The 14,479-nt window shown below is 40.6% G+C and overlaps 1 protein-coding gene and 1 long non-coding RNA gene across 3 annotated transcripts; both read left to right on the top strand.

The window, feature by feature from the left end:
* The first annotated feature begins 594 nt into the window (after positions 1-594).
* crsp7 (cofactor required for Sp1 transcriptional activation, subunit 7) lies at positions 595-14,192 on the top strand. 2 transcript variants are annotated; one of them, XM_064331492.1, is made up of 3 exons: positions 595-1,187; positions 11,379-11,453; positions 11,569-14,192. In XM_064331492.1, the coding sequence occupies exons 1-3, from the start codon at positions 1,116-1,118 to the stop codon at positions 13,264-13,266; spliced, it is 1,845 nt and encodes a 614-aa protein (XP_064187562.1). In that variant the 5' UTR covers positions 595-1,115; the 3' UTR covers positions 13,267-14,192. The 2 variants fall into 2 exon arrangements, with proteins under 2 accessions (XP_064187562.1, XP_064187561.1); XM_064331491.1 differs by having other exon boundaries at positions 596-1,187; positions 11,376-11,453.
* LOC135252878 (uncharacterized) lies at positions 1,195-4,896 on the top strand. The gene is made up of 2 exons (XR_010329486.1): positions 1,195-4,456; positions 4,835-4,896. It is a non-coding gene; the product is annotated as an uncharacterized LOC135252878 (long non-coding RNA).
* Positions 14,193-14,479: the final 287 nt, after the last annotated feature.

Here is a 14,479-nt window from a genome sequence, read left to right on the forward strand (position 1 = left end):
TAGCAAACAGTTACATAAAATCCGCTGGATTCTATAAAATTATTTTCTAATTTACTTCAACATACATACCTTTAGTACCGAAAAAAACGAATAATGGTCATGGTCCATGATAAAAAAATAAAGTAAAATAGACATTTCAGTCCAAAGGAGAATATGGTAACACTAAGTATGGTCATTTTTGTCATTTGCGGCTTGGGATGGCAGTATATGCCAAATAAATAGCCTACATCCGTGAACAATTTAAATAAAAAATAAATTAAAAAACCTTTAACAATTTAACTAGATCCAATCGCTCAAAATTTGAAGAGCTCAAATGACGCTGTGAAGTGACAAAACGGGGCACCCCTAATAATTGGATTCGCGCTAATGGTAACTGCAAGGTACTTTCCTGGTGTAAATGCAATGGGATGTGGTGGAATTCTCCCGGAATTTGTTGGTGGTGTGAATGACAGCATTGTTGGCGTGAACACAGCTTTGTAAGTGGGCTCAGGCCTCCTTGTTACTATGGCCTCGGCCTTCAGCGAATTATCTCCCTTAAGTATATCTCCCTTGTCCCTCTAGTGATTACACCAGGGTCATGCAGGTGTTTACGTCTGTGCGTAGTTCTGTTCCTCCCCTACGGTTCCTCCCGATGGTTCCTCCTCATGATACGTTGGGCAGGCGTTTTTGCAGAGATTTGTTACTGTATCGAAATATTGAGATGGCGGAAGTCCTACTGGCGGAACTTCGTAATATTGGCACACGTTGCCTATTTGAATAAGCACCGGAACTCTTTTTCGTACTCCGGAACAGATCGAAAGAGGATTGTCACTATTATTTCTTTAGAGTCTCTGTTGTTTCTTTAGTCTAGTGCATTTCAGGGAGCAGAGCAGAAGGCTAGGTGAGCGTCGGAGAGGTAGTGGGCGCAAACGTCAAAGGAGCTCACTTTCCCTGGAAATAGCTATATAAAACAGACAGATATCTATACACACACATGGTGCAAAAAGCACCGCAGAAAACATGGGGTTCCACCTCCTAGCACATCTCCCGAAAGGCCTGTGAGTGTCTGCAAGTCACCCACCCGTCTCTTCGGAGGATTCCTGTCCCCCCGCCAGCCGAACCGCACCAGCCAGGCAATGACAGCGGCCTCGGCAACCCCGCAGCAGATGAGAGACCGGCTGCTGCAGGCCATCGATGGCCAAAGCAATGTGAGTAATGGGCCTCTTGCGAACACAGTCCCCCGTTTACCTTGGTCCTTTGCTTAACTCGCCTGTTACCTAGATAGATGGTTAGGGTTACCAACACAGACTGATTCAATGGCTACACGACTCGTGCAAGCACAAACAGAGACTCACATCTGTCCGTGGCTCTAAAGTAATGTTTCTTGTAAGGTTACGTATAGAACCCGACAACCGTGTTAGACTGGACTGAATATCATTTACAAACATTTAACAAGTTTGAAAGGTAGTTAAACGTGGATTTGTTTGGTCGCTGTTCTTTTTTCAACGAGCTCCTCCTGTGAGCTCTCGCTGGGCAAAGAAGCCAAGCTGTCTATCTAGAAAGTGTATGGCGCGATACGGTGAAGTGCAAACACTATTTAGCTAGGACTCGCTTAGCGGTCTGAAGTTTGTTGAAATTATAAAGGTTTTCTGGATGAGTTTGGCATACTATTTAATTCTATGCTATGATATCAGCAATGCTCACATATATAACACTGGCAAAAACTGTCAATCCTACTATAGTGTAAAATAATTAGACTAGCTAGCAAGCAAGGTAGTTTCCTGTCTGTTAGTGAACTTACAATCCGCATGTGTCATTGCCAGCTGGCTGGCTAAGTTGGGAAAGTTCGTTAACTTCAGTAGCTTTAATTTTAAGCTAGTCAAATTACAAAATGAACTAATGTTAGCTAACTGGCCATCTATATTTTGAATGTTTTAACGTTAGACAACTAGATAGCCAGCTTGCTCCCAAGTAGCTAATGTCGATTAGTTTTTCTTAAAGAACTTTAGCCTTTTGTCAAAATGTGATATAGCTAATAAGATTTTCTGATCGTCCCACTCATTGCCTTAGCATACGTCACTGATTGATTCCAAATTGAAATGGTTGTGTTAATTGCTGTGTCGTACCATTAGTTGGATAAAATCCTGCCGACACATCTCTTGAGTCACAATGTATGAGCGGCGTTTGTGCGGCCACTTCCGCCCGGCTTGAGTCCGTGGGAAAGGTCGGGGCTGCACTCTGTGTTTGATGAGGCCCAGAGTTGGGTCCATACTGAAGTGTTTGCAGCTGAAGTTAGGCTTGTCATCGGTTTACATGTAACGTAGCCGTGTGTTGGGGTTCATGTTGTATTTGGAAAATGGGTGATCATATATTTTGTTACTGGATAGCGGTAGCCAACATTCGTTTAGCTCGCTAATTGGCTAGCCAGCTTACCATCTAAATCGGTTTGGTTGGTGCCGGGTCAAGTTGGTTAGCTAGAGTTTTTGTTTGCTATACTAACGACGTTGGTTGGTTCGATGGGCAGAGAGCGACAGAGAGCATGTGACGTGAAATGAACATTTTAATGAGGTGACTTTGGCTAGTTACTGGCTAATATTCAAAATATTACTTGCAAGCAATCTGCACATAGCGAAGTTGTCAAGACCTACTGTACATATGGTGTAAATAACTTAAGTAGCCACAAAAGTTAAAAGAACAATTGCATTAAAGGGTAGACACCAGTCTCTGATGTGTTTATACAACTGACTGAACGAATTAGCCGGCTATTCAAAGGAAGTTTAAATAATTTGTCTCCATGGAAATTTTGGAAGCTACGCCGACCAAAGCAAGGAGGGAGGAATGGCTACTTTTGCATCAGCTTTGCGCTGTAACGTTACTATAAATGAGATTTAGTTTCGAATGGTGATTTTAATATTAATTGAATAACGTGACTACATTTTTCTCAAATGAAACGTGATGCTTCAGAGATATGTGGGAAAAGTCTACCTTATTTTGGACCAGTGTATGAATTAATACTGTACTGTATATATCTTTTGAATATTCAGGCAGTTCTTAAGGTTTGTTTCTTGAAAAGCTTCATGATTTTTCTTTCAATCATAACTGTTGTTGTTTCAGAGGGCAGTATGTGATTGTGCCACGTGTGGCGACCAAACCCAAGCACGGAATTTCAGCATCAGGGCTTCAATTTGTTTCAAGGATAGCAGGGGTTTCTAGTGCAAATGTATGTACCTCCAGCTCTTTCTACATCAGAATCATGTTGGTGGGTATTTGAAATCCTACATAGCTGACAATCTCATTTAACTTACCTGTCCTGCCCCAGGTTTTTGAGTTTTAGCACCTCCTAGTGGTGGTTTGTTTGAACAGGAAGTAACCTGTCTGTACAGGAAGTAGTTTTCATGTGAAAGCACGGGCTGCATCTGAATAGTCAAAAAACTCACATCCTATGTCTTTTCCTAACCACTTTTCCTTGACCTCGATGGAAAACGTCATGAGGTCAAGGAAAGATGTGAAGGAGAATTCATAAGGATTTAGGAAAAGACAACCGCGGTGTTAAGAGAATCCGACTGCGCTTACACTAGGCTACGTAATTATGCGACGGCAGATGTTATTGACTTGGGTCTGCAGTGGTGAAACTACAATGTTCCGAAGATGGACTACTAAAAGCGCATCTTAGATACTTTGTCCCGTGCGTTCTTATCCTGTTGTTTCGTGCAGGCTATATAAACGTGGGCAACCCGGTGAAGAATATTACTTCATTAGGTTGGAATTGAAATAAAAAATAAAAAAGGAATATAGGCTACCAGTCACAAGTGAAATGAAATGGTTGTCACATTGAGAGTGGTTGCTCACGCTCACTCTCCTGTCCACTCATATTTGTCGACATGAATCCCAATTAGTATGATTGTATGAAATTAATTGTTAAATTGAATGCAAGATAGGCATAACATGTTAGGCCTACAAATCTACTACTGTACATATCATCATTCTTAAGTTTCAAACATGTTGAATTAAAAGCATCATCTGGCTAAAAACATCTTGTATCCTTTTTTCTTGAAAGACAGACTTCTGTGTTATGGTTAATATGCTGATTATGATCTGATTGTGAGCCTATGCATATATTAGCTTAAGAACCACCACACAACTCAGTCATGTTGATCATTTGTTTTTGTGAACAGCCAAATGGTGCGTCGCTTTAAATGTTGCTGCTGCAAGGAAATGTGGGATGGAATTATCTCCTTTCCTTTCGTAAAGGACGGTCCAGTGTGTCCTATGCTAAAGGAGATAAGAAAGGAAGCATTGAAGCACCTTTCCTTAGCATTTAGAGAATTTGACCAGCTCTTATCATGGCTGCCACTTAGACACTTCCGGGTCATTTCACTCAGTTAGAAACCTTCCTAAGCAAAACAGACTATTCGGATGCAGCCGTATATATATATATATATCCATCCTTTCTTTTAAGCTTGTGAAAGCATCATCTGTAAGTTTCTGTGTTATGTAACCTCATATTCTAATCGTATTTGGTGATATTTGTGAGGAAGATGCTTTTGTGAACTTTGTAAGATATATGCTGTAATTGCCGAGATGTAACATGTGCTTACCTGGTGTGGAGCTGATATTAGCTAAAATAGAATATAGGCTGTTGTGAGAACTATTTTTTATGTAAAGTGCAAGTGCAGTATTATAATTTAATATACATTTATAGTAAAAATTCAGACATTTTGGTTTATTTAAAATTCATGTAGTATGTAGCAGTAAGCTATAGCTACCATGTCATTGCACCAGCTCTAACTCTGTTGAATGCTTATGTTATGTTACGTTATTGAATTGCTTAGGTATTTTGTTGTGTTTTCTACAGTTTCACTCTTGATTCATGAATGCATCTACAACGGCATCTTATTAAAAGCACAACTAAGATGATCCCTGACTCTTATGCATTTATTGGACAGAGTTTAGCTTGCTGTTAAATTGTGTTGCCACATAATGAGAACAGTACACTAGTGTAGTGTCGTTCGCAAACGATTCGTTCAAAAGAACAAATCTTTTGGGTGAACGAACTATACTGAACCACTTCATGAAATGATTCGTTCGCGAATGTGAACTGGTCGTTCACCGACTGACTATTGTTCACGGACTCAGTGAACGAATCAGTTCAGTGATTCGTTCACTGAACGTACTACGCCTGAATCGTTCACGAACGACTCAACAGTACACTTGCCCGAATTGTTCGCGAACGACACAACAGTACACTTGCCCGCATCGTTCGCGAATTATACAACACTAGTTCGTTCATTCCTCTTGCTGTAGCGAATGCAAGGAGCGAGGAGTCTCTGGGGAGGAGAGTGGGTACGGTATGGAATAATGGATAATAAATAGATAATAATCGAACATCACTGTCGAGTGATGTTTATTTTCAATGAAATAACAAGACTTAAAAAAAAAAAAAAAAACATGTCTCAAAGTAGGCTAGCCAAGGCTACTATTTTATCGACTACATTTTATGAGGAAACGTGATCTACTTAGCCACTGTATATCAGCACTTTCTATTTCAAGCAGCCGTTAGAACAATTCACGGCACAGAAATCCACGTCTAGGGCTAAAACAACCAATTTTGGGAAATGTAGTGAAATGAAATGCCCGCATGAAACACTTTCTTTCAAACTAAATTGTGTGGAATAAAATCGAAACGAAAACATTGTAAAAAAATAGGGATAGAAAGTGTTTGGTTTTTTTGGCTATTACGCATTCTGTATGAAAATGCTCTGTTTATAAATGCTCCCCGGTCAACGGTCAACAACATCCAACAGCACCCGATTCGGTGAACAAATCTTTTGAACAAATCTTTTTAGTGAACTGATTCTACTGATTCAGTACACTAAAAAGAACTGTTTTGCCCATCACTACAGTACATTACCAATCAGCCAAATGGAGTCTTCATTTTTAACTTTGCCACCAGCAGGGGCACTTCCACCAATCCCTCCTCAGTTGTGGTACAAGAGCTTCAGTCCAGTCGAAGCAGGACTCACTGATGTGGGCATGATTGGGCTAGCTTAATTGTCGCACATTGAAGTTGGCTGTAATGGCTATCTCTTACAAATAATGAGGTCTACGGTGTCAACTTTATTAACATCCTTCATATTTTCCTTTGAATTTAATGTCATCAGTATTTTTGTGTGGAACTGGAACATACAAAGTGCAAATGTAAAGATGTCTGAACCTTTGCTTATCGTTTCCCTCCTAACATTAAATACATGTAACTCTGTATAAGCTCATAATTGTGTACCTAGGTACAGTTATGGGGAAAGTAAAGTTGCCAATTTCCTTTTATTACAAACTCCACTTCAGGCATACAGAGCAATAAAATTGGCCGTTAGTGTTTTAACTTCACTGTGACTATTTGCAGTTGAATGAATTTTCAGCATCCTATTCAGGGTACAGCTGTACATAACCTCTTCTCAATTGCTGCTGGTCACCTGTTTCTGTTTCAGTCAAAATTAAATATGATTTAAATATGTTCTATAAAGAATATAAACTCCTTTTGACATCTTTGACATTATTGCATGTCCTTGATCACTTCAAAAGTACTGTAATATTACAGATTACTGTCTGAAGTAGTCTTAATATTAATTAAACATTTTTCCCAGCGAGTACTTTTTGATGCTCTTTCATTATATATTGTAATTTTTTAAAACAAGAACTCCTTCATATATCAGCTACTTTCTATGATCATTCAGCCTATTGCAGCACTTTAGTCATTGAACATTAAAAGAAACAAATTTCTACCGCAATAAATGCAAAAAGATATCGGGAATATTGCTAACTTCATTATTTAACATTTAACATTCGTCAGATTTTATCAAAATGGGTTAAACCGTTAGTCACAAGCCTGTAGTGAGTGAATATGTCCTGAAGCGGTACAAACTGTACATCAGACCAAGATCAAATACACAGGTATTTAAAAATACAGTGCTGAAGAATGCATTTAATACGTTCATCAACTACCTTTTATTTGGTGACAGATATTTTGATTACTTTCTGTAAAAAAAAACATTATTTCAGAGGCTAGTTTCACAGTTGGGTTCAAAAGAATCGTGATTACAGAATATCATTCTACACATCTGCTCCGCACTAACATACATCTCTCTGATTTTTGCCACCATGTCCAGTTTGAGTGTTGCTGATATCACTGTTCCGTTGAGTCAGTGAACATTATAGAGCATCGGCTGTTTGTTCCTTTCAGTGAGGGAAAACAGTCCTGGAGATAAATTTGATTGAGCACGATTTTATTGAGGCTTGATGACTTACTGTAGCAACCTGTTGGGTTACAAATGTCTGACCTTTAATTTCAGACAGCAATCAACACTGCACATACTGACTGCTCTTGAACAAACACAAAAAAAAACGAACAATATTGGTACAAAAATGACCACCTATGTACCCTTGTTCTGCTGACAGCACATGAGATGTCCTCTTTTCACACTTACCCTCCTTTTGTTGTACGGGAAGCAATTCAGTGTCTTGCACCTTCCACATAACTTTAATGTCATGAACTACTGTAGTTTCCCTCCTGTACTTCAGTGTGGTGCCTAGAACTGGTAGAGTACTCTAAATTTGGTTTGAGGAAAGCACTGTATCACATTAATATGTTCTCCTTTAATTTATGCTCAAGCCATTTTAGTTATATCCCAGCTTTCTGATGGCCTTTATTACTGAACAGTACAATGTCTAGAGAGACTTTGGTCAGATGTTACACCCAAATGGTTTTTGAGCTGAGTGCATTCTGACTGTTCCTCCTCCATAAAATAATCTCGTCTGAAATTATTTCTCAAGTGTAGCAATGTTAAATTACATTTCCTTGGAGCAGTACTGCAGCTTGTGTGGCAGGCAAGGTAAAAGAACACTAATGTTAACTTCTACTCCTCTTTAATGCTGAACACTGAGTCTCAGGGTTGTTTTGGCAAGAAGGCCAATCACAGAGGTTTTGGTACTGTAGGGAAGCTATAGTAAAATTAAATGGGTAAAAGACAAAAAAGTCATTTTCTCTGTTCCTTCTGGTAACTAGCAAAAGTACACAGACAAAAAAGTAGGCCGACAAAGAGAGGAAGCGCTTGACTATTTCAGTTATTTTGCAGTATTTGCATTCCAGATTGCCTGTTCCCTAGGTTTTTCTGTTTTGCCAGGTTTTTGAGATCAGATATAGTCCTGCTTCTGTTGGAAATGGAATAGTGATTCAGATGCCATTCTTCTCCGATTACGGTGTTCTCTGTGGGTGTATGAGCATGTGTGTCCCCTTGTATTTGGGTAAGAAATTTTGTGTTAGAAAATAGCTGTGTGTAAAAATGTATTTAGGTGAGAAATCGTCTTGGGTAAGAAAAATTTGGTAAAAAATGTCCTGTTACCAATTGGGGGGCCTGGCCAAAAGAAATAATGTTGAAACTCACTTGAAGGACACCTGCTGTTCTGGCTTCTGGCTGCTCAGTTGATTGTGACCAGTGTTCAGAAAGGTCTCAAGTTCGGGTGGTTCAGGTGGTTTCTGGTTAGCTGTGAAACTGCTTTGTTTTGTGCTCAGCCTCTTTCATATGTGAGCATTGACTGAAAACTCATGTAGTACTCCTAAAGTGTTCCTTAGATTGCATGGTTATTGGGTCACAGAAGCTAGCCAGTGATTCTGTGGAATCTGATTCTAAGCATAATAGCATGAGGAAATTAAGGCACACATTTTAAATCTAAATCTTATTGACATCAATCACTTGCTTGTGTTCACAGAAATGTAATACATTATCCGACCACAGACTAGTGATCTGTGATTAGTGGCTGTGTTTGATAAATCATTAACAAAAGAAAACATCTAAAATGTGGAAATCACTAAAGCTGAACAATGCCAGTAAAAAAAGTATGTTCTTTCTCCCTTCCTGTATTTATAGAACTTGGCTTACTGAAATGAGTAAATGTCACATAATTGTAGTCTATACTTTGTCAGTTTAAACCTGAAACTGAGGCTTCTTTCAGTTTGTGAGAAACACAGTATCATTCAGCTGCACATGTGAAAGTCCATGCAAACTTACTTCAGTTCTTTATATCACCCTACCTGCTCGTCCCAAGCAAATGTAAAATTGAAGGTATATACTGTCTAAACATTTTAAAGCCTTTGAGAGTAGGTTAAAAATCAGTTAATTTAGGTGCAGCTAGAAAATTGAACAGGTGATGTTTATTATTATTTACACTTCTGTACAGACACACACACACACACACACACATACACAGTCAACTTGCATTCTTGGCTGACAAAATGCATTTTATATAAACAAGAATGTGCCTGGCTCTGTCAACTGAAGAGCATGTACGTCACTTCACTGTAGCCACTAAAACTTAAATTGCATTATTTGATTGAAATGTTGAAAAATACATTTCTAAATGTGTAATGTAATCCAAGTAGCACTAAACTTAGTGCTGTATCCTATTGAGCTAGCATTAGCTAGCTAAATTAGTTTGCTTCCTAGCATTTTGTCTGGCATTAACTCTAGCTACATATGCAATTACACTTGAGATGTGCTCTGTTGTGTGGCCTAAAGTTTGACTAACCTAGAGCAGGCTATTTAAGTTAGCTGAACATGTTAAACTCATCATTTCCATTGCTTTGAGTTGGCATGCCAGGGCTCTGTGCTAACATTTGAAAAAAGGTTCATCCCAATTAGTAGATGTGTTTGTAAATAATTTTTCCAGTTAGCACGCACACATTTTCAGGAGCAAATGCTCCTTAAATGGGAGCACTCTAGAGACCTGCATGCTGTCACATAACCAAAAACCAGCCAGTTTCTTAACAGTGGTGTTGAACAAGTCAGAAGGAGAAGAAATGTTTTACCAGGAATAATATATATAAGATTTTATATCATTTATTCAGCAAGTGTGTTTAGGCATATTAATATGGAACTTTATTCACCAATCAGAATCAGGTATTCGCCCAAGAGGTAGCTGCCATGGGAACTATCATTATGTTGTGGATAGTAGATAGCAATAAGATGTCATATTCTAAAAGATTTATTGTAGCCATTATGTGACTGATATAAAGCACCCTTTGCCCCATGCACATACAAGAATATATGGCATCCCTCTATGGCATGTATATGTATGTATGCATTCGGCATAGAATGGCTTATGTGCAGAAATATTTTTGCACACATAAAAGCATGCAGTTTTTCCACATGTATGAGGATTACTGCAAAGGAATTAGAGAATCAAAAGGGAAGGCAAATTTCAGGATGAAGGTTATTCGTTAGAGGAATATACCTGGTGCGTTTTTTTTATTTTTTAAACTGAGGACCTGTTGTCAAGTTGGAAAGTGAGACGGCAGAAAGACCCGTTAAGAGCCCAATCTGAATTCAGGCAGAGGGTCACGATAAATAACCACAGGAGATATATGAGTCATTTGGCAGCTTTTGTTAAGTGAACAGACTGTGTTTGCATGACTCTAACCAGTGCTGAGGGCTAATTACACCTCTAATTAAGACCCAACACAGGTCAAATTGTGTTTTCTTGTGGTGTAAAATAAATTCTAGATTATTCTAGAGGAATTCTGTGAGGTACTAGGCCTAATAGTTATCTGCTGTGTGTGCTGTACTAGGTTTGGCTATGGATGGGTGAATGTGGCGCCCTATTTCCTTTACATGTAGAATATTGGTTGGCTGTTGGAAAGGTTCCTTTAATGCTGAGCCAAAAAGAGGCCAGGAAGGTACAATGGGAAGATTTGAGTTTCTTCATAAAGTAGCCTGACCGCAATGGTACGTTCAGGTAGTTTCTTTAACAATTTTTCTAATTGTTTTTCTATTCCACAAATATATATTTTAAAATAGAAACACTTATGATACTATTATACAAATTAATTGATTATTGGTAATCCAAAATATTATTAGCTTTTTATTGTCAATAATATGTATTTTTATTTGAAGTAACACTGTATCTTTGAACTGATTCTAGCTAAATACGAGAAGCACTGCCTTCACTTTGTGATGTTATAGCCATTGCAATTAGTGTGTGTGTCAGACAGGTTTGACCTTAGCATTATTTATCCTGAAGATGAGCCTGAGAAAGCTGCTTCACTGCCTCTCAGGGGCTTTATTTCGTTCACCTCACAGACTCAGTAAAGGAGGGAGTGCCCGTGTTGGCTCTGTATGCCCTTTTAAGGCAAAAATGTTAATTTGTTTACAGGAATGAACAGTCGTGGTTCGATTAGATGTTGTTTGTAAAAGGTATGATAGACTACAGATTAATGCATAACCTATCCAAGGTTTAGGGACTCTGACTTTAAATTTTTCATAATGGAATCGGTTTTAGAATGTCACTTGAGGGTTTAGTGTGATTTAAGCTTTACTCTTACATGTTTTTCATCTTTATTTTTCCAGCAGATCCACAACATGGTGGCTGTAATGGAAGTAATATCCCATCTGGAGAAATATCCTATCACCAAAGAAGCACTTGAGGTAAACACTTGGGGGGAGGTTCAGAGCTTGTCAGATAAGTACTTTGTAACGTGCAAAAACGTTTGATTTTCATTGTATGCGTCTTCTTTTATTCAAATTTATTTTGGAAATTCAGGAAACCAGGCTGGGGAAGTTGATAAACGATGTGAGGAAGAAGACGAAGGATGAAGATCTTGCCAAGCGTGCCAAGAAGCTCCTGCGGAACTGGCAGAAGCTGATCGAGCCTGGCCAGACGGAGGTGCAGCCGAAGGCCAGCGCAGGTACCCCCGGGTCCGCCAACGGCGGCGCCCACCCCTGCCGGACAGACCCTTCCCCTCCGGCTGTGGTTCCCTCGGGTAGGCCGGTCTCCGAGCTCAAGAGCAAGAATGACATCCACAACTCCCACGCAGGCAAGACTGAGAAGTCCGGCGGCCGCAAGCGCAAGGGAGGGCAAAGGGACGGCCTGCACACGAAAAAATTAGCACACGAGCCCGCGCACAACTCCAGCCCGCCATCGACCAACGGCGTGGGGGGCAGTCCCGAGTCCCTCCCCAGCCCCCTGGATACCAGTCTGCACCCACCCTCAGACAGGGGCCGCTCGGAACACCTAGACAACGACAAGCACGGCAAAATCCCCGTCAACGCGGTCAAGCCTCACCCGAGTTCCCCGGGACTAGTAAAACTACCTAGCACTTCCTCCTTGCTAAAAACGGCAGTGTTGCAGCAGCAGGCGAAGACGGACGAAGGGGCGGGGGGGGGAGTGCAGCCCCCGCCCCGCAGCCCCCGCTGCTCCTCTTATAGTCCAAAAAACGCAAAGCAAGAAACGCTGGCCAAGAGGCCGACCACTTATGCACCTAAAGGGACTCTGTCGAGCCCGTCTCCGAGCTCCAGGCTACTGGACGGCTCTACTCCAGTGCCCTCTCCCTTGCCTTCACCCCAGCCTTTAATCGCCCCTGCCCAAGCGTCTCGCACGGAGGGACCTCCGCCCCTCGAGCCCAAGTCCTCTCTGTCCTGGCGCGGACTGGACGAAGATGCCGTGCACCTTCAGCATAGCACCGGGCTGCCAGAGCTTCCACGGGACTCCCTGCACTCCCCAAAATCCACCTCGCACACCTCGTGCACACCGCCTCTTGGGCAGGCCTTCTCATCTGAGGTGGCCAGAGTAGAGGCCGACGGTGTGAATTCCTGTTTTGAGGGGAAGAGGAGGAAGAGATACAGGCCCAGAGACTACACGGTAAACTTGGTCGGGCAGCCCACAGAGGAGAGCACAAAACCAGTGCGGTTGAAAGACCGCAGGCTGACTTTCGACCCTGTGACAGGGCAAATCAAACCACTCACACACAAAGAATCTTGCCAGGGGGAGGAGCCACTTGGGCCTCCCCCTCCCAAAATTCAACGGACAGACCTGCTTCCACAGAATCCCAGTGCGCCCCTCCCCAGCCCTTTCCAGCAGACGAACTGGAAAGATCTATATCGGAACGAAATCATCCAGTCCTACCTTAACATTCAAAGCAATGTGCTCACATCCTCAGGTGCTCAAACCCCTGGGGCACACTTTTTCATGACAGAGTATTTGAAACGCGAAGAACATTGTGTCAAAGAGTCCAGGAAGACGCACGTTTTAGTTGCAGACAGCTCGGATACGGACATGCCGGGGGTGAGTCGGGAGGTAACACCCGAGGACCTCAACAGAATACACAAAGAGCACTGGCCAGGGGTGAATGGTTGTTATGACACCAAGGGCAACTGGTACGATTGGACGCAGTGCATTTCCTTGGACCCGCATGGGGATGAGAGCAAGTTGAACATCCTGCCATACGTCTGCCTAGACTGAACCTTAGCTTTTTTTTATTCTTCTGAAAGGAGGAACATGTTTTAAGTGTGTACACTGTGAGCAGTGGGAAGGCTGGTTTGCTGACCCCTGTCGCCTCCCTCCTGAGAGAGAATAAGTGAAGGAAGGGGGAATGGGGAAAATGGCAGTCGTGTCTGCCATAAGGTGTCGAGCAACCTTTTTTTGGCAGGTACAAGAAGCTTTATGTGACATAAAAATTAATAAAGTTTCCTTATGTATGGATATATTTATTTGATATTTCTTTTCCTTTATTTTGGAAGTTTATAAAACAAGATGTGCAAAAACTGTAGAGCTGTTCTGTTTATCACATCCTTTGTTTGACCTGTTCTGCAATGCAAAAAAAAAGGCATACCTATGTGTTTCACATGTTCTTTCCCACAGTAAACTGGTTGGTTAACGTAGTAACTACCAACATTCCATACACTTCTCTGCCCTTGTCTAATGTCATCCACCAGTTTTTCTTAACATGCAGGGAATCTGCAAAGAAGACATTTTTTTAAATAAAATTTATTTATTGTTGGATGTTATTAGTTTTTTTCTTGGATTTGTTGATCCTCAGTTAATACAACTTTTCGGAAATATTAATATAAGTGAAAATAAGTGAACATCGTAAAAATGGAAAAACACGATGCTACTACATTGCAACTTGTACTGTGAGGAAAAGAAAAATGCTGTATGCTGGAACTCATTACCATTCCTTTAGATATTGTTTGCCTTCTGGAACTATCACATAACTTTTTTCTGTTTTTGGTTAAAAAATAAAAATAAAAAAACAAAGAGCCTTAGTGAATGTACAGAAATTAGATTTCTGTGTTCAGTTGGATACAGAAGGGAGCAACTTTACTATTTGGTCCTTTTAAATGGACATATTGATATAAATGTGTAAATAAAAATTGCACAAAATCTGAGCATGTCTATGCATTTTAATACAAAGTTCCTTTACATCACAGCTGCCGAATCAACATTCAACAAGTTTTATCATCTATTCAGTATTTCATGGTAGGGTATGCCAATACCAAATACATTAATAAAGAGTACGACCAGGTTGCTTGCCAGAACTGAATGTTCTTGCATTTCTGGGACAGACTAGCCTTTCCTCATTGGTATATTTTCTATTACAGATGAAATTCGGATTTTAAAAAATGATCTTTTGTTACATTGGAAATAACTGCGAGCAACGTTCTGGTTTCATTTT

This window comes from Anguilla rostrata, chromosome 4 (genome assembly GCF_018555375.3).
Source record: "Anguilla rostrata isolate EN2019 chromosome 4, ASM1855537v3, whole genome shotgun sequence".
In the NCBI taxonomy this organism is placed as follows: Eukaryota; Metazoa; Chordata; class Actinopteri; order Anguilliformes; family Anguillidae; genus Anguilla; species Anguilla rostrata.